Source organism: Tiliqua scincoides, chromosome 2 (genome assembly GCF_035046505.1).
Source record: "Tiliqua scincoides isolate rTilSci1 chromosome 2, rTilSci1.hap2, whole genome shotgun sequence".
Taxonomy (NCBI): Eukaryota; Metazoa; Chordata; class Lepidosauria; order Squamata; family Scincidae; genus Tiliqua; species Tiliqua scincoides.
In genome coordinates, this window is record NC_089822.1 from 73,846,804 (window position 1) to 73,869,057 (window position 22,254).

Here is a 22,254-nt window from a genome sequence, read left to right on the forward strand (position 1 = left end):
TGAAAATTGCATTAAAGCAAATCTATCTAAAAAACAATGTCCCTTTGCTAGGCAATTTAAAAACAGCCTTGCTTACCTTTGTGATGTAAGACAGTCATTAGGCAGACATGCATCAATCACTCTCTTTCCTGGTGCTAAGAAAGGCTTCACTCCCCCCTCCCTACACCCAGGACCCAGTGCTGGGAAAGAATGCAAAGTGATTATCTTTCTTTCATGTGCTCAGGGGAAAGGGAGGGGTCACTTGCCTTGAAGTGAAGCTGGTCTAAGTACCTGGAAAGAGAATGATTGATGGAATGTTAGCTGCATTAATGAGGCTATTGTCTCGCATTAATGAAGCTATTGTTAAACGACCTTTTTCCTTTAATTGAAAGAGCCCTTGTCAGCACTTTGAGATAAAACGATGGGTGAAAAATCCATTGATAATTGGGTTATACCTGTATCATTGTTATTTCTGTTTTTTCTTTACAGTCCTAATCCTACTGCCAGTATTCAGGTTCTTCAGGAGGTTTCAATGTCACGTTATATTCCTCATCCTTTCCTTGTTGTGTCTGTTACTCTGACATCTGTGCGAACAGAGACTGGCATCAGCTTAAAAATGCCACAGCAGGTAGGTATGCTTGGTGGCTTTCGTTATGAGTCCACAAATATCTCCAGGGAAGTTTATGCATTTGTGCAGTACTCAAATTATGAGGGGAGGTGATAGGACCCAGCCTCCTGACTCCCATCAGTGTTAGCCAGATATGTCCAACTACCCCCTGACCTTGTTGAGCAACACTGTTCAAATGTTAAACTGTTTTTGAAACTGATTGCTTAATGTTCCGCAGTGTTCTGGATCAGTAAATTACACAAGCCAGCACACATTTTACTGTCTTAAAAGTTAGATCTATTCTTGGTTATATTTGGGGCACTGAATCAAAATTGGCATTGATTTTGCCCAGCTGACTCTCGTTTTGGGGATATGGCATAATATTTTCATTCCTTGTGAGGAGTTTGCCATGATGGCAGCTTTCTCAAAAGGAAGCTGTTTAAATAGGCTTATAACATGGTTATGGTGTACCACCCAAACTAGAACCCATTGGGCAAAACGGAAAAATATGCTAAATTCATTCAAACATCCTTGATTTTAAAAAAGTTGTTGTCAGCCAGTGTTATTTGCTCCACTTTTTCAAAACTTCTTCCTTTCTAGTATAAATAATACCTACAGACATGGAAAAAAATTCAGAATACTAACATTGGATAGTATGTTACCGATCTTATTAAAGGATTTCCTTGTCAATATGAAGCCTCTGGCTATTCTTAAAATGAAAAATTAAGAATCGTATTAATGATCCAGTTGTTTTCAACCAGCTTACTATTTCATTGAGATACTCCTCAAACACTTCCCTAGTGAGTCTGTTATGCTTATTGAAATGTCATCTTTTTACTCTTGCTTCATGGCCTCTCTTGTTTTTCCTGATAGACATGTTGACATGTAATCTGCCTCATGTCCCAATTCCTTTTCCTCACATATTGCATGTTAGTTAAGTTGGAGGCCTGTGTTAAGGGCCAGGTATCTACTTGAGTTGTTTCCTTGCAGGTTATTCTAGGGTGCTCATGGACCAACAGCCTAGCTAGGGATACAGTTAGATGTGGTGTGCTGCACGCATCTGTTTTGAAGTTACCCCTTTATTTGAAGTGAAAGGATTATGAGCACTTGGCAGACATGTATGTGCGCCACATCATAGGTTAGGTAATCATGGATGTGTATGGGACCACTGTGGTATTATATGTCTTCTTCCAGTTTACATATTGCATGATTTGGCCCCTACAAATTGATAGTCTTTGTGGGTAATTTTACAGAGATAAGATGTGCGTGGACTTAGATTAAGAAGTTGCAAGCAGGGACCCATTTGTTATGTACAGCCCTTAGTATATGTCTAAATGTTTTATAAATACTGTGGGAGTGGGGGTATACTTTGCACTTTGGCTTAAAGACTGCAGAGCTAGAAATTTTAATGTAACTTTAATTTTCTCTGTTTAAGGCCTGTGAAGCAGAGAGCATTATGTTAAACCTAGCAGGACAGCTAATTATGGTGCAAAGGGATCGATCTGGACCACAGATACGAGAAAAGGACAGCAGTTGCAACCAAAGGAAACTTGTGAGTCTTTTTATCTTTCAAAAGTATCAAAGGAATGTGCCAGGTGAATATCAGTAATAGTTTACAATGCAGTGCACACCTTCTAGTTAAAGAAGCCTAGCGCTCTTGTGTCCTTAAAGTATTTACAACCCACTTCCTGCGGCAACTATTGGCACTGATTCTCACTAAAACTGTTCTGAATTTTATTTTTAAAAGGAGTTTATCTACCTAGTAGACCCCCTGAAAGCGAGAGCTGGCAAACTAATGTATAGGACTGTCCATTTACAAATACCATTTCTTCATAAACACAAATAATTACGAAGATGTGTCAGTCCTTTCACAAAAGGCTTAAAATGGGTTTCTGCAATCCATAACTGACGTTACAACTGAAGTACTTTACCAAATTTCATCTTTACCTTTGTGTCCCCCTGGTTAATTTATGATACCTGGTGGAAGTTAGAAACCAAATAAGGACTATAGGATGTTATCTTTGCCGGCTGGAGTTGTGATGTTTGTACTTCAAATGTCGAATTGATCCAAAGAAGTAACATTTTTGTTTCAGTTTTAAAAAAAATTGTATTGGAAAGTACTTAAGAGTGGGGGGAGAAATGTGAAAATCTAAGTGACAGGGAAAGAGATTGGAGGATGGAACAAATTTGAGCTGATTTGTGGAGGGTGAGGGGGGATGTATGTCTTCTGTGTGGCTCATATAGAACTGTAATTGTTTCACAGTGTATGAAATACTGTTGGGTTGTTTTTGATGTTTTTAGAGAACTTGCATGATGATATAGGAGAAAATGGCCTTACATGAATTTGTGTTGGTTTTTTAGCTGCCATTTTGTGCTCCAGTTGTTCTTGCCCAGTCTGTTGAAAATGTTTGGACTACATGCCGTTCCAACAAACAGAAACGACATTTATTGGAGGCCTTATGGCTCAGCTGTGGTGGATCAGGTATGAAAGTCTGGCTTCCTTTGTTTCCCAGGGACCACCGCAAACCACATTCCTTTCTGTCAAGACGGATCATGCTGCCTTTCCACATTAACATATACCCCTTGGCTGTCCTGTTTGAAGATGCCTTGGTTCTTGGTGCTGTCAATGACACTGTGCTCTATGACTGTTTATACGCTCACAACAGCGCTATAGAACATTTAGAGGTTCTCTTCCCCTTCTGTATTGTTGAGAGAACATCTCAGATCTACCTCCATCACATTTTACGCCAGCTTTTGGTGAGGAATCTAGGTGAACAAGCCTTGCTTTTGGCTCACTCATGTGCCACGTTACCGTACTTCCCTCACGTACTAGAACTGATGCTTCATGAAGTGCTCGAAGAAGAAGCTACCTCGCGGGATCCCATTCCCGATCCTCTACTTCCCACTGTGGCTAAATTCATTACCGAGTTCCCCCTCTTCCTGCAGACAGTTGTTCATTGTGCTAGGAAGACGGAATACGCCCTGTGGAATTACCTTTTTGCTGCTGTTGGAAACCCAAAAGATTTGTTTGAAGAGTGTTTAATGGCCCAGGACTTAGACACAGCTGCCTCTTACCTTATAATTCTGCAGGTAATGGTATTCAATCATTTTGTTGCAAAAAGGGATTTGTTATAAGCATGCTTCACCAAAGGAAGCAACAGCTTCAGCTCTTTTTCTTTTGTTATACCCTTTTGTCTAAAAATGTAAACTTTGATTACAGAAGGATTTAAACAAAGATTTATGAGGAAGAGGAGGGGGAGGATTCCAACTTCTGTAGTTGAATCAATAGTATCCTTCATTTTATGAACAAAACATGCTCAGTGGCCCCCACGCAATCACTCTTGGAAACTGTCATGTAGAGACACTGGTTCATATATCTGCTTCCATGTCATTACAACTCGCAAGTTAACCATGGAGTGCTAAATTGGAGCAGTAGTTACTGGATCTCCAAAATGAAATGAAACTGAGCAGTCTGAAGTGTATGTTTTCCTCTTTTTTTAGTTTCTTTTGCAGGAGTTATCAGTTGCAGATAAATTGTATCTAATTGTGACTTCTAATTGTAATAAATTATGTCTAATTTTGACATCTGTGGCTTCTATCTAAAAGTACTTTGTGTTGCTTATAGAACATGGAGGTTCCAGCAGTTAGTAGGCAGCATGCAACTTTGCTCTTTAGTACTGCTTTGGAGCAGGGGAAATGGGATCTTTGTCGGCACATGATAAGATTTCTGAAAGCCATTGGCTCTGGAGAATCGGAGACACCACCTCCTACACCTACTACTCAGGTTAGGAACACAGTGGGTCTGTGTATACTGAGTAATTATCAAGAGGTCACTACTGTACTAATATGTCATGCGCATTACTAGAGAGATTTGTGTTTCATCTTTAGCCTAATGGGAGAACAAACAATGCTATTTTGTCACAATTGACAAGCTACGTTAAAGTGAAGAAAGGAAGTAATAACTTCTTTCAAAACTATGTAAGCAGTAAAGATGCTGTACTGTCTCACATATTGTGTACTACATGGGCTCAGTACACCCACAACTTCTCTTTGGTGTTTCATTGTCAGTTCTCTTCCTTGGTAACTTGGAGGAAACATTGAAGTTGGGCTCAGTGTTTTATCAGCATCTCATATAAGGTATATGCTTGCAAATTCTAAGCTTTAAGTCTGACAGCCAATCTCTTGCAAAGCTTATCTTCAGCTGCAGATTCCAGTTCTGTGTATAACCAAAAGTCAAACCAGCAAAGTAACCGTTCAGTTATCAAAACAAGCTGGCCCTACTCAAACTGTAAGTTCTAAATATTTAATTTATTTTAAGCAGAGTCAAACTCCTGCAAAGCTCAGTCATATTTGTGTTGAAGCCATTTCTGCTCAATGTTGCAAATACGCAATAGGGATAAAATGTGTACACCTGTGGGCTGGGCAGAAATGACTTAATCATAAGTGTAAGACTTACATACTACAACTTTTTCTTTGTTGACTCACATGACACAGACTGATACAGATGCTTACGGCTGATTTTCCCGTGACCCTCTTTACACCCTTAATATGTCAGTTTTATTTTACCTTCACTACCACCTTTGTCACTGCTAACATATGCCAGTTTCCCCAAGCCAAATGAAAGCATTTAAGGAAAGAACTATACGTCTTGGTCAGCAGTGGTGTAGCTAAGGGGGTGCAGGGGGTAGCAGTTGTACCGGGCATCAAGTTTTAGGGGGGCAACAAACTGAGCTTGACAGTAGTGACCAAAATTGTGGAAAACTTGGTGTGTAAGAATAATACCATCGTGTTATATATCATTGCAAAGGTAATTTTATGCTGAATGCAATTCAACAAACTGCACTGGAATATCTGTATTCTATCAAACGTTATGACCAATTAACAAGAAAATGAAAACTGCCTTGTGGAACAAAGAGTGGATTTGCTTAACTCCAGACTGACCTATGAGATTGATTTTTCTGAGTGCCATTGAGATGTTATGATACAGCATGGAACCAATAACTTTTTATTTATTTAATTAAATTTGATTTTGTCATGGGGGGCTACGAAATCTTCTTTGACCTCAGGTAGCAGATATATCTTAGTTATGCCACTGACTGGGGGGGAGGCAGCAGAGCAAGTGGGTGGTGAGCTGCTGGGGGGAAGACGTTGGTTCCTCCCAATTTTCACTTTTTAAAAAGCCCGGGGGTGATGTCACTTCTGGTTGTGACATACCTTCTGGGGCAACATTTTGATCTTGGCACCGGGCCACATGATCATTAGCTACGCCACTGTTGGCCGCTGATGATGGTTGCTATAAAGGCAGTAGCGTCACTAGGATTCATGTCACCCGGTGCGGGAGGCCTGCATATTACCCTATGCAGTGGGCGGGGCAATGCCCAGGTGGTGGGCGTGTAATGTACCATCGCCCCACCCCCACTGGTTTTTTGTCTGTACCTTTTGTTAGAACACAGATATTTCAATGTGGTTTTTCATTGCATTCTGCATGAAATTACGCATTGATTGATATATATCATGATGGTGTTATTCCTCTAAATTCTGATTTTAGTGATTTTGAAAACTTATAGAGTCTCTCTCTCTCTCTCTCTCTCTCTCTCTCTCTCTCTCTCTCTCTTTCTCACTCACCCCATGTCAACTTACTAACACCTTATTGTAGTAGTTCTCAAACTTTTAGCACTAGGACCCTTTTTTTAGAATGACAATCTGTCCAGGACCCATTGAAAGTGATGTCATGGCCAGAAGTGACATCATCAAGCAAATTAAAATAAAAGAAATAATTAAATAAGGGGGAGCCAGTCCTGTTCCACCAAGTGAATCTACTCTGAAGTAAGTCCTATTGTGGTCAATGGGGCTTACTCTCAGGAAAGTGTGGGTAGGATTGCAGCCTGTGAGCTCAAGCCTATGCCTGTCTACTTGGAAGTAAGTCCCATAGTGGTCAATGGAGCTTACTCTGTAGTCTGTCTGCAATAACAACCCCCCAAAAAGAATCAGTGAGATTTCCAACCCTTCCCAATGCCAAGTTTAAAGTTCTTCTGTTTCAACCATATCAATACAAAGACCCTCCTGGCTTTGCAAGTGCAAAATAGAAAACTTTCCCCTTAACAGCTCAAGCCTCTTTTTTTGTCCTTTGGGGGGGGGGGAGGCTGCCTTCTGGAGCATTTGTTGCACTTGGATCGGGACTATTCTGGTGTCCTCACATTCCCCTTTGCCTGACCTGACCACCAGCCAAGGCACGTCTGCCTACTCACAAGTAAACGTGACCATGAGGCTGCTTTGCTTTCAATAGGGCTCAATGTACTACAGCTGTTTTGGGGGACTGCATTCATTTGTGTTTTTGGGGACTGCATTCATTGAATCAGGACCATTCTGACATTGTTCAGAGTCCTCTCAGCCTGCCCTTTCCAATGGACCAAGGCAAGTTGGCCACGTGGCTTCATTTCAGGCTCAGACTCGCAGCTGGGAGGGCGGGACCTTGTTGGGTGTTTTTTGGGGGGGCTGCATTCATTGGATCAGGACCATTCTGGTGTTGGATTCCTCTGAACCTGCCCTTTCCTAGGGACTATGGCAAGCACGCCTACTCACATGATACGACTCACTTTCACTTTCCATAGGGATCCATTCATTTTTTCTTTCCGGTTTTTTGGCCATAGCTTTTGAAGGAAAGGAGCTATTTCAATTCAGTTTTTTTGCATTGTACTCCGCTGGAGATTCCACATCCAACGGTGTATGGCATGACGGGGGGGGCCCTAAAGCTCCGATTTTAGCACGTCTCCCCCCAGGGCGTGTCACCCCCCCCAGGGCGCGTCACCCAGTGCGGCCCGCACCCCTTAGCAACGCCACTGTATTAAGAAGAGGAGGATTGGAATTGAAAGACTAAGGAAACACTGGGGGAGTTGTAACTGAACCAGTATGTGAAGTAGTAGAACATCTTTACTGTTTACATGGCACAGAAATTAAGGGTGAAGTCTTAATTTACAACGTCTGTGTCTTTTGATGCTTGGGTGAATTAGTGAGAACCTTAATTTTTCTCTTACTAAAGGTCTTTTCAGCTTAGAAGATTCATGTTTGAAAAGGAAATGTACTAAATTACAACTCCTGTTGCAGTACTCTTCTTGTAATTTGTCATTGCTAAATAGGATCTTACTGTATGTCTGTAGAATGTAATTGGGAAAGCAGTACTTTAATTTCTTCCTGGTCATTTTCCAATGACGCCATGCTGCAGAGGGACAACTAGTTTTTGCAGTGAACCTCCATACGCTTAATTCACTCAGGCAGTCCTCCAAACAAAAACTCATTAGCAAGTGACCAGGAAAAACTCTAGAAAAACACTGTGTGTGTGTGTGTGTGTGTGTGTGTGTGTGTGTGTGTGTGTGTGTGTGTGTGTGTGTGTGTGTGTGTTTGCACTCCAGCTTTACCTACAGCTGTTTGTATAATTTTTTGCCAATCTTCCATCCAGGAACCTAGTTCGAGTGGTGGCTTTGAGTTCTTCAGACATCGCAGCATTAGTTTGTCTCAGTCTGGTGACAACCTTCCAGCTGGCAAGTTTAATTTGCAAAAAACCTTAAGTATGCCATCTGGCCCATCTGGTAAAAGGTAATTTTTTTTTTATTACAAAGGTAATTTGTAATTTTTAAATCTCTTGTTATGGTACAACTTAATCTATGGGATGGGAAATGGTCTCTTCCTGGTTATGTTTCAGCATGGTGCAGTTATACAACTCGGCAGAGTTTAAATTTCAGTACTGATGTTGGATTTGATCTCAGAATATTATCAGATTCTCATAATCTGTCCAGCATTCTTGGAAGATAAGGTATAGATCTGCAAGAAGTGCAACAAAAGCAAATCTTAACATAAATTTGTATGTACATATGTGCTTTTCTCTCCTTCATAGGTGGAGTAAGGACAGTGACTGTGCCGAGAACATGTACATTGATATGATGCTCTGGCGACATGCACGGCGCCTTCTGGAAGAAATCAGGCTTAAAGACCTTGGCTGTTTTGCTGCGCAGCTGGGCTTTGAGTTGATAGGTTGGTTGTGTAAGGAGCGCACCAGAGCAGCCCGTGTAGAAGATTTTGTGACTGCTTTGAAGAAACTGCACAATGATTTTCTCTGGCCATTTCCTATTATTCCAGTGTGTTCCATAAATTCACCTCTCAAGAATGGAAAGTACAGGACAGGTATTCTCAGCTTTTCTGTTAGTAACCAGAAAGTGAAAGTGGCTTTTGCTGTGACACAGATGCAGAGGGAGCAAAATGTGAATTCTTTCTCCTACCTTCATTTTTTGTTTTGTCCAAAGCCAGTCTGATTACATAGGTAGCTTAGTGGTCTCTTTTTAAGCTAGTTATTTTAAGGTAGTTTATGCTATTAGATCAGGGGTGCCCAGACCCCGGCCCTGGGGCCACATGCGGCCCTCGAGGCCTCTCAGTGTGGCCCTCAGGGAGCCTGCAGTTTCCAATGAGCCTCTGGCCCTCTGGAGATTTGTTGGAGCCCGCACTGGCACAACACAGCTACTTTCAGCTTGAGGGTGACTGTTTGACCTCTCACATGAGCTGTGGGATGAGGGCTTCCTCCACTGTTTGCTGTTTCACGTCTGTGATGCAGTAGCGGCAGCAAAGGAAAGGCCAGCCTTGCTTTGTGCAAGGCCTTTTATAGGCATTGAGCTATTGCAAGACCTTCATTCATTCATATAAGTTCATCTTTAATATATTCATTTATGTAAATTTATTCAAATTTTAAATTTAAATTAATTCTTTTTTTTCCTGACACAGCAACACAGTGTCAGAGAGATGATGCGGCCCTCCTGCCAAAAACTTTGGACACCCCTGTTTTAGATAACTGTGATAAAATGTGAAACACATAGTAACTGAAAAGAGGAGAATGCACAGCTGATGAATATAATAAACTTTAAAGTGCATAGCGGGAAGTAATATGTTTCATTGTGGGATGCCATTGGTATGTGTAGCATTGTCAAGATTTAGTGTTGCTGTGTATGTCTTCTAGTGTGGCAAATGTAATACACTCGGAAGCAACTTGAGTACTTTTTTTGAATTAGGTATGAAATCCAGGACAAGTTGTTTCCTGGCTGTCATAACTGTAGATTCTTACTATGCTTTTTTTTTTCTAGTAATAGGTGAGCAGTTCTTAAAATCGCAGTCTGCTGACAATTTTTTGAACATGGAAGTGGACACCAGCATTCCAAGTGCACCAAGAAGTCACAGCTGGCTAGGGAGTATTAGTTCCTCCCAGAGAGAAATGGATGCAGCATCGTCCCATGGACCCCACATGCAGGAAGCATTTCTCTCACCTCTTTTAAATAAAGGTCTGTGACTTGCTAATTCCCATTCTTTGCTTTCTTTCATTCCTTCTCTGCAAATGTGTTCTAAATTCTGAAAAAAAAAATTTTTTTTTTAAATATAATGATTGCTGACTTCTAGGCAGTGGTTCTTCTGAAAAGCCCTCCCTGCATTTCACTGGATAATTACTGACCAGTTCCAAACCTCCCTTTCTGGTTAAGGTGATGGAGCAGGTAGTGGCATATCAGCTCCACCATTTCCTGGGTGAAATGGATTATTATCAAGATCCCTTTCATTCCAGTTTTTGACTGGATTTCGGAACTGAAACACCTTTGGTTGCCCTGATGACCTTGTTGGGTTCTTGTTGCATATAGGAGTTCAAGACTTTATCCTCCTCTTGTCTATGCCTTGCTCATTAACTATCAGGCCATTTGTATGGCACTGTGCTCTCACGTTGTATCAGTGATAATAAGTAACACAATCATTCTTAAACTCTAAAGTGATGTTTTTTTCAAACTTTGTATCTTCTGTCCTTGAAAGTCAACCCATCATCTGAGGAGCCCCTATAATACTGCCATACAATCTCTGTGTACTTCAGGGGATTCCAGAACATTTATTTATTTAAAAGATTTATTCTTCACCTTTCCCATGTCAGAGCATATGCCCAAGGCGGCTGTTTCTAGAACAGGGCCGGGCAAACCGTAGCTTGAGGGCCAGATCCAGCGTTTGGCTGAATTTGTTCCTCTGGTGACTGGCGCTCCTCATTCCAGAATGCTGTGTCTCTTCATGTCCCCTAATCGGAATGACGCGACGCTCTGGCTTGTCACATCCATGGTGCAATGCTCCAGTGGGCACTGCGCCCAGATTTCTGGGCAGGTGCTACTATCCAGAGTGTCACGTCATCCTGATTGGGGAACATGAAGAGATGCAGAGCTCTGGAACTCAAAGCGCAGGCTGTACCAGGGAATGCATTCCTGGTGTGTGCAATCAGCACTTTGAGCACTGCTGATCTAGAGTGTAATTATGTAGAGTGCTCACTCAGTTTACATGGAGCATTGCATAGGCCTGTTGGGCCCCACTGGTACCCTATGTGAACTGAGAATGCACCCTAAGATAAGAAAAATTAGTGTAGGGAATGCGTCTTTTAAGGAAGCTTCTCTGCAATTTCTGATCTGCCCATTTTGGAATCCAATGCTTCCCTGCAATTCAGTCTGTAATCACTGATCTAGAGGACTTCATTCTGTGAGGTTTGCTGTAGAAGTACAGTCTTCAAGCGCCTATATTCCCTTAATTGTATTTGACAGGTGATGAATGCAGTATTGGCTCAGCAACAGACTTGACAGAAACAAGCTCTATAGTGGATGGAGACTGGACTATGCTGGATGAAAATTTCTCCACATTGAGTTTGACGCAGTCAGAGCTGGAACATATCTCTCTGGAGCTGGCCAATAAAGGGCCACACAAATCACAAGTTCAGCTACGGTGAGTGAGGTTGGATATTTATTATATATTTGTCTTCTGTCCCTGAAAGAACTAACAGAGCAGCTAATAATACAATTTATATTCAAGGGATGCGTGTTTTAGATGTCTTCCTTGAAGTATTTTTAACTGATGAGAGCAGGAGGCATATGGAGTAGTAGTGGTTTTTCTGGTCTTAAAAAAGCATCCTTATTTTCTGTAGGTATTTGCTTCATATTTTCATGGAAGCTGGCTGTCTTGACTGGTGCATAATTATAGGCCTTATTCTCAGAGAATCATCAATAATGAACCAAATTTTTAGCCTAATACAATCTTCAGAGGTTGATGGAGAGATGTTGCAGAATATCAAGACAGGGTTACATGCAGTAGACAGATGGGCTTCTACAGATTGGTAAGTAAGTTTTAAGAGCCTTATTATCTTGAACATTGTCAGCTAAATCTGAAGACAGTTTAGCACAGCATTTTAAATGGATGTGAGTTAGTTGTTAAAAAGGAATAGTCTTGCAAAATCTTCCTATTTCAATTGCTGAAACTTTCTGATAGGAGAATCCTTGCTTCAACGTTTAAAAACAAAAAAGAGGATACAGTAGTGTGACAGTAGAGTGTTCTATTTATTGATAGTACAGGAATTCCCTGTTGAAGTCTCTTCATTATAGATGCATTCCCCCTTTTGTCCCCAACTTCTTGAGGAACAAGATGCATGTATTCCCTGCATATTTGTCCTTTACAGCTGTAAGCCCCACCTGCATATCTTCTTACTCCTCCAAGCTCTTGAAGGGAACATCCTGGATAGTAACATTTTGCCAGTGCCTGGGCCTGCATGCTCCTTTTCCTCCTCCCCATGCCCTTCAAATTTTTAAAGGGACATCATTGTATATTACGATATTGTCAGGCAGTTGTATTCATTATCTGGAGTATCAGGGAGGGTAACCCCTGATTGCCTGTTTTACCCACCTCTTTCCCTCGGCATCAAGTGCTACCACCAGTTCTTGTACTAGCCACAGACAGAATGTTGGACCACTGCATTAGACACTCCACTGGCCATTAGAGGAAGAGGCAGCAGCAATGCTGGACTCTGAAAGGAGCGTGGGGCAGGCTTACCTCTCTCTCCTTAGACACCCAGCACTGCCACTGCCATCACCACTGTCCTCCAGTGGAGAGAATGCTTAGTGTCCAGCATTCTGTCTGCAGCTAGTACAGGAAGTGGCAGTTGTGATGGCAATGGATGGCAAAGGAGAAAGATAAGTGAAGTTGGGAGGGATTGGGAGGTTACATCTCTCCCTTAGTGTTGAGTGCTATTAGTGCTGCTTTCTCTAATGTCTATAGAGGGAATACTGGCCTTCTAGCATTTCCTCTGCCATCTGTTAGAGGTGGAGGCAGCATACCGAAGGAAAGAGAGTAAATCCTCTTTATCCTTTTCTCAATATTCAGTGCACCACATGGTAAGCTCCCTATTTATCTCTCTCCATCAGCATCCACTTTCTCTAATAGCTACGCAGGGAATGCTGGGCTCTTAACATTCCCTCTGCTGGCCATTAGAGGAGTAGAAGGCATTTGTTTCAGTGCTGGATGCCAAGAGAGGGAGAAATAATCCCTCACCATCTTCCTTTTGCATGCTAGTGTGAAGAGGATGGAGGCAAGGATGGGTGCAATAAGTCAGTGGTTTTCAAACTCTCATGGAAAGTTTGAGCCACTGTAAGTGCTTGTGGGGGTGGGGGGAGGCAGCAGGGGCGGGGGGGGGGAGGCAGGGGCACGATCCCCAGGATCATGCCACTTAGGGGGCTGCAGGGGCTTGGGTGCACTTACCCAAGCCTCCTGCAGCCTCCCCAGGGTGTGGGGAGCCCGGTGCGAACCTTTGGCAGGGCTCCCTACAGCAGTGAATGTAAAAGCAGAGCGATCGCGCCCCGCCTCCACTAAAGCGATCCTGGGGATTGCGCTGCTGCCTCCAGGCTGCCCCCTCCCCTTAAGGGGGCAGGGGCCAGGGCCCACAGGCTGGGGCGTTACAACGCCCCAGTTTGAAAAGCCCTGCAGTAAGTGGACCTGCCAGCTTATTTTCTCTTCCAAATTGCTGCCTGACCTGAAGTTCTCAACTTGTATGATGGGTGGCTGCCCCTGTGAGGGTGGGAGGGAATACTGAATATGTGTAAGTCAGGACCACTTGCTACTTTCTACAGTTCCTACCCTACCTTATTCTATTTTCTTATGGGATTAAATGTTCCCCACTGTATTCGCTAGAAGGGCATGAATGTATATGCTGTAAACCCTAGTTATTTTTATGGACGAAAATTCCCCTTTTTGAGTTATTTCACTTTGTAGAATAATTAGTGGCATCCATTTTCTGCCCATCTCTCATGCTATCTTGAAGAAAGGCAATGGCAGTTTTACCTTATGATAAGGGAAAATTGAAAAATCTGTGTAATGCCTGATAAACAGTTGTAGCTGTTTAATGGAAAGGTTTCTCAATCCTTGTTTGTTCTTTATTAGGAGTACAAGCTTTGGGTTTGCTCTGTTTATAGTAATATCAAGCCCTTTGTTCTAATGGCCTGCTGAAGGTCAAAATCTGAATTGGACTTTTAAGATAATGAACTAAAACAGCTTCCTCTTTCCTTAATGTTATTTAGCCTGGGGTATAAGCCGTTTTTAACAGTCATCAAACCACAGCTCCAGAAGCTGAGTGAGATAGCAGAGGAACATGTACAACCAGAAGCCTTTCAGCCAGTGAACCTATCAAGGGTGTCAGAACAAGCCAGTCCAAGGGCAGAAGAAAACAGGAGTTCAGCGAGCCACAATGCCAGCCCTCAAAGCGACACTGGTAGTAGCAGCATGAGCCGGCACGAGGATGACATGATTGGACTGGACAAGGAGGATCCACTCCAGGAAGGCAGTTATGACTGCACTGTGTCCTAAGTTTTAAAACTGTCAGGTGTTATTTAATAAGAGCACAACAAAGTAAAGGCATTTAAGAATATTGCTTTTGGAAGGAGGTAGTCCAGGTCTTCAGACAAGGCGTAAACATGCGTTTGATTTCAATGCTGGATTGTTTTTACATGTATTAACCAGAGAAGCTCCTTTAAATTTAATAAACAGTCTTGACTTTCATTTATAAAATGACTATATGGAAAGCAAGGATATTATAGTTTTCATACCACAATACTCGTTTTATTTTAAAGATCTCATTAAGACTTTTTTTCCTTTTGTTCAAATATGTTTTGGGTACTTGATCGTGACATTTGTTCTGCATCAGTGCACAAAATCATTGTTGGATCCCTTTTTTGGAGCAACACCATCTTGGGAAAAGGTCCTAAATTAATCATTCCCCCTGGAAAACAAGACAATGCTTAGTGTGTGTGTGTGCAATTTCTGGCTTATCTGGCTTTTGAACCCACACTTCTAAAAAGTTAAACAATGAAGCTAGTGAAGATGACAATGGCTTATTATACTAAGGGTTTGTTCATGTTGCCTAGCTAGATTGCCTACAGGAAATGATGGCCTGATTAAATTAGGCTCTATTTGTTTTAAGAGATTATGTTTTCACTAAACTTTTTGTATTAAAGAACTGTAAAATATATTGTATGTTTTGTGAATAGTATTGTATATTCTCAGATACTCGGTTTATGCTTTGGTACTTGTACTACAGTAGAGAGTACACCTCTCTATCTTGCATGTGTATATCTTTAACTCCAGAAAAACTAAAAGCAGAGTTGCACTTCCACATGGATGTGACAGAGATTTCATCAGCTCTTCATGAGAGTATCATCGGTTGCCAGAGGCTTTGTTTCCATTGGCCTATTGCAATGTCTTCTAATCAGAATTTTTTAAACCAATTACTGACAGTTCTTATTTATTTCACCTGTAAATTAAGAGGCGTTTTTATGTAAATAGATCCACCTTATGTACAACTGCTATTAAGGCTTTGTAATGGCAGTGTACAGTGTATATACTTAAAACCACCACCTTGCAAATATTTTATAATGCATATACTTCTAACTGATTACAGATGTTTATTTTAACTATCATACAATGTTATGAAAAACTGGCTGCAGCAGAGTCATGGTTGTTTTTTCAGGTACTTATTTTTTCTATCTGCGATCCCCAATATGTGTAATATTAAATACCTGTAACAGTATTAAAAATAGGCATTGGTTGGCTTGTACTGTGCAATTGGAATGAAAGAATACAACACTTCTACTTTTATACAAAAACTAACACTTATTTTTATAATGTGGGTGTAATGATTACTGACATGGACCAAAATCATTTGTCATGCCAGCTGTATGAGCATCATGGTCTGCCATAGCCCCAGGACAGTTACTCGGTTTTATGCAATTTTCCATATGAATTTTGACCTGATAATGTATTCAAAGTGGGCAAAACAATTACTGGCTACAACTTTGTATATTTCTTCAAAGGACAAAATTCAATTGTCTTTTCGTAGATAAATGTAACTAAGTTTTCTGCTATTGCATAGTCTCACTGTTGGTAAGACCCCAGTGCAATACATGCGCAATAATTTCAAATAAAATGACAAAGGGTGGAAAAGACCTAGCAATCCATACTTCTTGTCAGCTTGTACTGTTGTTGCTTGTAACTATGAGGGCATAAAATATCAATTTTTTGGGGTTCAAAAAGGAATGTTAAATCAAACATGTAATGTCAACCACTAACCCCTACCTCAGGCAACAGTAACATGCAGATGAGTATTTTGTTACATGCTTCTTGCTGGGACTTGCTCTACTTCCTCTGAACAGAGGCAAGCCTCCATCTGCTTTCTTCTAGACAAATTCCAACTGCTGTCTACAAACCCAAAGTTTACTTTCTGTAACAAGCCAAGCAGTTTCTTATCTGATCTTTTAGAGCCCTTTGACACAAATAAAGAGAAAGGTACTGCTGTCACTGAAGGAACTCCACCTTATTGACTCATCTGTATCCCATTCTATTGCTTAACTCCTATAATAATCTGTTCAGTACATCTCATGATGTAACCTAGAAGTGTGACCCTTAAGGCATCAGTCTAAGAAGCGTGACCTGCAAATGCCTTCCTTGCCTATGGGAAAGTGTCTTTTCATCTATACTGATTCTAGGTGTTTGTGACTTTAACCATATTCATTTAAACCAGCCATTTTCAACCACTGGGCCATGACACATTGGTGTGCTGTGAGTGGTTCATAGGTGTGCCTCAGGAATTTGAGAGAAGGTCATTTATTAGTAAGGCTAATGGGGATGTGAACCCCCCACTGGCAGCATGGTGTGCCTTGACAATTTTAGTGCCTTGTGTGCCATGAAATGAAAAAGGTTGAAAATAGCTTATTTTTATTTAAGAGGCCTGTCTAGCAAATATTTTAATTTGCAGATGAAGCAGCATGTTACCTGACAAGTCCTTTTTAAAGTGTTCAGGAGAGCTCCTATCTCTACATAGTGCTGGATAGCTGTTAAGAGCACACCCCAGGCCCTTATTGTGATTCAGAAGCGGGGCTGATGAGAAGGGCCCTCAGATTCACAGGCCAGGAGGAAGGCCACACCTTTCAGTGAAATTCCATTTGCACACACCTAGCCACTCTGTCTGGCTTGCTTATCGGGGAACATACATTTGCTGCCACTCCTGTTTGCTCTGGGACTACTTGCTCCCACACCTAGAATATAATCAGTCATTACCTGCCTTGTTCCTCACTGAAACCTGACACCTGCCTTCTGCTGCTTCCCTCCTTCCCAGCCCCCCAATGGTTTTGGAGGCAGAGCTAGCTGGCTCTTTGCCAAATCCAGCAGGATTGGATTTTCCCAATCCTCACTTTTCCCTCCCTCACTGCTTTTCAAGCTTTAGAGTTCATTCTGTTCCCTATATCCTTCCTATGGTTTGTCCTCAAATACTCCTGTAAGCATCTTACCTCAATGTTGGGATTGTTCTCTGGGCCATTCCAACATTGCTCCTAGGACCAAGGTGATTTGACATTTACTATATATTTAACCCTACCATCCAAGCTGCGTCTTCTCCCTAGCTCTGGTACTTACCACTAGAGTCACTTTTGTGACATTATGTTATTTCAGGTTGCTGGCTCTCCAGTGAAATGTCCCCTTTCTAACTGTCCTCTCCCCTTGTTCTTCAAATAGACTAAATAACTTAAGGCTGCAATCTAAGCACATTTACCTGGTTGTAAACTCCACTGAATGTCATGGAAACTACAGGATAAACCTGTGCTCCATGAGGCAGGCAAACAAAAGGAAAAATTCAGGTGTGTACAAACCACGCTGGCTTCTACCTGCAATAAAGTGACTTAAGCTTGAGCAGAAAATGTTTCATAATATTTTATTCAGCATCTTTGAGTTTCTTTTTTACATACATTCCAACCTTTTTAAAACCATGGTCCAGTTCCTAAATCGCTATTATATCTGTTGTGGCTCTTAAGAATGCAGGTGGAGGCTCAAATTAAATCTCCCCCCTCGCTCCAGGTTCATACAGAGATAATTAGCATGCTACATTAAAACCTGCTTCTGGCCTGCTTATTATGTGGAAGGTTCCCCACCCCCATTACAGCAGTATTCTCTCATGAGCTATCATCTGCAGCCTTCATTAGAACAGTCCAACTCTTTACCAGCTCATTGTGTTTGAAAACTAGGCCCACAGTTCTGGTAGACTGAAGCAACCACTTTTGACATGTGATAGGATCAAGATCTTTGTTCAACAAATTCATGTTGTCACTCAGAACTTCATGCTAACTGGGGCTTTCATTGTCTTCCATTTGCTCTAGCATTACAACATAGAATTGCCAACAACAGAATTAATGAACAATTATTTTTAAACAAGGCTGAGGTTCACAAAAAATCCTACAATTTTGTTCTACAGCTGACTAAACAATGCAACCTGAGTTGAGCAAAGAGAGTTTTCTTTCAAGGAACAAAAATATTTGGCCTGATGTTCCTAGCATGCTCTGTTACATATAGGGTGCAATCCTAACCCCTTATGTCAGTGCTTTCCAGCACTGACATAAGGGCAGTGCAGCTCTGAGGGAAGGGAACAAACATTCCCTTACTTTGAGGAGGCCTCAGTGAGTGACACCCAACTGCAGGATGCAGCACATGGTATCGCTATGCCACTGCTGGAAAGTGCTGATGTAAGGGTTGTGCCCTTAGATATTTTTCATTGCTCCATATGCATCATGCACAGTTATTTAAAAATACACAAATTCAGAGGCACAATATAAGTATTTGGGGGGGGGGGGGAGGCTTTGTGGATATTGTAATTTTTCCCAGTCTGGGTTTGTTGGCTGATACAACATGTGCACACAGTCTCTTAATTAAGCTGCAAATATTGACAAGACATGTAAGACAGATGAACACTATATTTATTTCTACAGAAAAAAATGAATAGACTAAATGGAAAATACTGCATGCAGGAACAGTTCTTGTGAGCTAAGGGTTCATGCAAATCTTATTAGAGGTTGCACTTGGTCAGTTTTGCTTGAAACAATATGGGTTCAATGTAAAAATAGTGTTGTTAAAGTCAACTTACATGTTATGCTAAGCATGCTGATGAACTTTTAAAATTACTGGCAATTTCCTTTCAAGTGAGGTGCCAGATATCTGGAAATTTATTCCAATAAAACTGAAGACTAGTGTACACACACAATTCACCATGAAGAAAGCTGACACATGATATGTGAGAGTTTAGGTAATGTCCTCAGATCTGATCACCTGTACATATCTTGGCAGCAGGCATGACATATGAATATGTGCATGTAGCATCCCCACCTAAACAAAGTTTCCTATTACTCCTTTTATCTGATTCCTACCATATTGTTGAATGGGGGGAGCAGTGGGTGGGTGGGTGGTTGTGTATGTAGCCGTCACATATGATATGGCCATTTTAAGCTTTCAGTTGAATCATTATTTTGAGATGGTATTGCTGAAATGGTTAAAATTATCCTAGTCCCCATGAGAACATATGGTTGTACATTTTGGCATGAGCAGCCAGACTACACATATTTCTCAACGAACTCAAGGAGCTAATATAAGCATCTAAAGGTTATCTATTTGATGTAGTGTCTGCCCAGGTTTGTTTTTCTTTTTATGAATGCAGCCTCTTTATAATAAACATGAGTTAATATGTACAACATTTTAATAAATGCTGGCTTTACAGCACTATGACAAAGGGCCCATCTTGCTCACTGAGGACCTAAACAGTGAATAAAATTTCAGAGAAATGTTTGGTTCAGAGAAATGTTCAGAGAAATGTTTGGTCTTTGAATATTTCAATAATTATACTAATAAAAATCAGTGGAAAGGGAAAAAATATATCAGAAATACCTGCTGAGTTACTAAATGCTCACATGACTATGAACTTCTGTCTGCTCAAAAGCTGCTCACATTTTCAAGAGTATTTTCTACATTTAGACATGGAACCAAAGTATCAATGCAATTTTACTGTCCCCTATGAGTTTATAAACTCAGTAAAAACTCAAGGTTTCCACTGGATTATGAAAAACTCATAGGAAATCAAACAATATAAGGTTAATAATTCAGTTCAAATCAAACACAAAACACACAGGTACAGAAGGCCAGTGGCGGTTCAGTGCTTAGGAGGGTACACAAAAGTGCTATGTGCTTGCATCTGATTTATACATCTGGCCTTTATGCAGCTTTTTTCCCCATGGAAAAATGAGCAGAAGTTGGGTTTGATCCAACTTCTACTCAAAAGACACTGTAGTAAAGCATTAATATAAGGATCCAGATACAAAGGTTTAGAAAGAAATACAGTAGGGCCAACAAAGGCAAATGTAGGAATCCTCAAGTTCTCTGGCATCATAACTGACAGAGCTTTGATCATAGAGTGCATTTGAAATGAGTGTTAGTTCTTCAGGACTGGTCGTCTTTAACAGTTCCTGATCCATGATGTACAGCCACTTACAAGTTTCTGAGCAAAAGCCTTACTTTAGTTGCTAAGACTCTGATGAAGATGTTTACAAGGAGGGTAGCACTCATGTTACTTAAAGCCTGTGAAGTATATTGTGCTTGGAATTTCTGCACAGTCAGCCCCTTTTATTGCAAAATGCCCAGGAGGACTACTCTAAAGTCACTTCCCAAAGACAGTTTTTATGGTAAGTAAACAACTGGTGAACTGGACAGTCCAGTGCAAGAAAATGGTGATTTACATTTTGCATAAGAACACAGAGGTTCCTCCCCCCCCCCCCAAGACAAGGTACAAGAAATCCACCATCTTTTCCTGTATTCAAGCTGCCACAGAAGTACACTTGTTGCTGTTGTATTTTTCCATAGTTTTGTCAAACGTATCTCTCTCTTCCAACTCGCCCAGTACTCTGTGTATGGAAAGTTGCATCTGGAAACTTGTGGAAAACAACTGACCTTTGTGCTACCTCTGGATTAAAAGATAAACTGGTCATAGGTGGAGACCCAGCTTGACGGAAATGTCCAGTTTGGAAATCTTTCTAATAAGGCATGTAGCTGAGTTGTGTACTGATCTTCCCCAAAGTAATAATGGCCTGCTATAGCAAGCGTGACCATTCCTTTCGTGGGTTCTTCTGAGGTCTGAAAAGCAGTCAAAATAAAGTAGCTTTAATCAAATATTATCTCAAGCTACTTCTAGACACAGGGCTAGTTTGCACAAAACTTTGTCCACCAACCTACCTTTCCATGTTTAGAGCGCAAACATGCTCATACTTACTGGCAAAATGCAACAGCTAGAATAAATGAAATGTTCAAGTTCAACACTGAACTGGGCAATCAACCCCCAGGCTTTGCTAATGCAAGTTCAGGGGACCAGCTAAAAGGCTAAGAGGGACATTGAAAAACAGAAATTATCTCTTTAGTAAGCAGGAGACAGATTGCTCTTAATTTCAGTTTTCAAACCTAAAGAAGGACAATGTACATCTCATGACATTTTAAAAAGGGAGTCAATGACCCAGATTTTTCATTTTTTTTCTTTTGCTGGCTTATATCTTACCTAGCTTAGGTTGTGAATGCTCTGTGAGTGCCTAAATATTAACTACCTTATAGCACAAGCCTAACCTTGAGGAATGTTGGCGCAGCAACCTGAAGAGTTTCCCCAAGTCACAGAATTATAAGGCAGAAAAATGTCATTTCGGGTTTTCTTCTGAAAACTGGAAGCAGTTTTGGTCGAATCGGCCATTCTGATCCCCGCAGAGGCTGCGGGCAGACACGTGGGGTTTAGAAAAGCCTCCAGAGGCAAGGGGAGCATAGCTTTCCTTGCTCCAGAGGCTTTTAAAAGGTGATGCCATTTAACAACAGTGTCACTTAATGACTGGAATCGAGGACCGCATCCCCTTTGTCAAGAGAAGCTCACCTGTATACTGACAGCAACATATTACATGTTAAGAGTGAGAAGATTTTTCTATCTATTAAATATCTGATTAGTCACAACAGTCATTAGAAGAAGTACTGTAAGAGTATATCTGGTGCAGATATAACAGTCTTGATCTTCTACTCATTCTTAGGAGAACGGGACAGTGCCAACACTTCCTATCCTCTCCACTGTAAATTCCCCTTCCTTCGTTCCATTATCTGCTTTAACCATAGTTTAGAGCTGTATCTACAATAGTGCTCCAGATTTCCCAATAATCAGGGTTAGCAAATTCACTTCAGCTCTGGTTATGTAGTACTGAAATTAGTAGCGCAGGTTTTTTTTGGGGGGGGGGAACCCTCTTAAATTGTATAAATATAAGAAAAACCAAGCCCACACATTCCCTTCTACATTCTTTTGCTAAGCTGGAAGAATGTTCTCTCTAATCTTGCAATGCAACAGCAGCAGCAGCTGTACTGTTATGTCTCTAGCTGGCTACCACTAAAAGACAGGAGACTTTAGCATTTGTGTGTGCTTAGCATTTGCCTAGGATTAACAACACCATTTCTATCTTCAGAATACTGCT

General features: G+C 41.2%; 2 protein-coding genes across 4 annotated transcripts in view; one reads left to right on the forward strand and one right to left on the reverse strand.

Annotated features, from left to right (window-relative positions):
• Positions 1–15,900, forward strand: part of RIC1 (RIC1 homolog, RAB6A GEF complex partner 1) — a 65,683-nt gene extending 49,783 nt beyond the window's left edge. For both annotated transcript variants that reach the window (XM_066618370.1, XM_066618371.1), the window contains 10 exons: positions 469–607; positions 2,022–2,138; positions 2,948–3,676; positions 4,212–4,370; positions 8,043–8,179; positions 8,478–8,764; positions 9,712–9,906; positions 11,185–11,362; positions 11,562–11,750; positions 13,981–15,900. In XM_066618370.1, coding sequence (XP_066474467.1) covers positions 469–607; positions 2,022–2,138; positions 2,948–3,676; positions 4,212–4,370; positions 8,043–8,179; positions 8,478–8,764; positions 9,712–9,906; positions 11,185–11,362; positions 11,562–11,750; positions 13,981–14,266 — 2,416 coding nt within the window. In that variant the 3' untranslated portion in view covers positions 14,267–15,900. The remainder of the gene's footprint in view (positions 1–468; positions 608–2,021; positions 2,139–2,947; positions 3,677–4,211; positions 4,371–8,042; positions 8,180–8,477; positions 8,765–9,711; positions 9,907–11,184; positions 11,363–11,561; positions 11,751–13,980) is intronic.
• A 1,743-nt stretch (positions 15,901–17,643) lies between these two features.
• ERMP1 (endoplasmic reticulum metallopeptidase 1) overlaps positions 17,644–22,254 on the reverse strand; it is a 35,393-nt gene continuing 30,782 nt past the window's right edge. For both annotated transcript variants that reach the window (XM_066618373.1, XM_066618372.1), the window contains exon 15: positions 17,644–20,896. In XM_066618373.1, the coding sequence (XP_066474470.1) occupies positions 20,732–20,896 (165 nt within the window). In that variant the 3' untranslated portion in view covers positions 17,644–20,731. The remainder of the gene's footprint in view (positions 20,897–22,254) is intronic.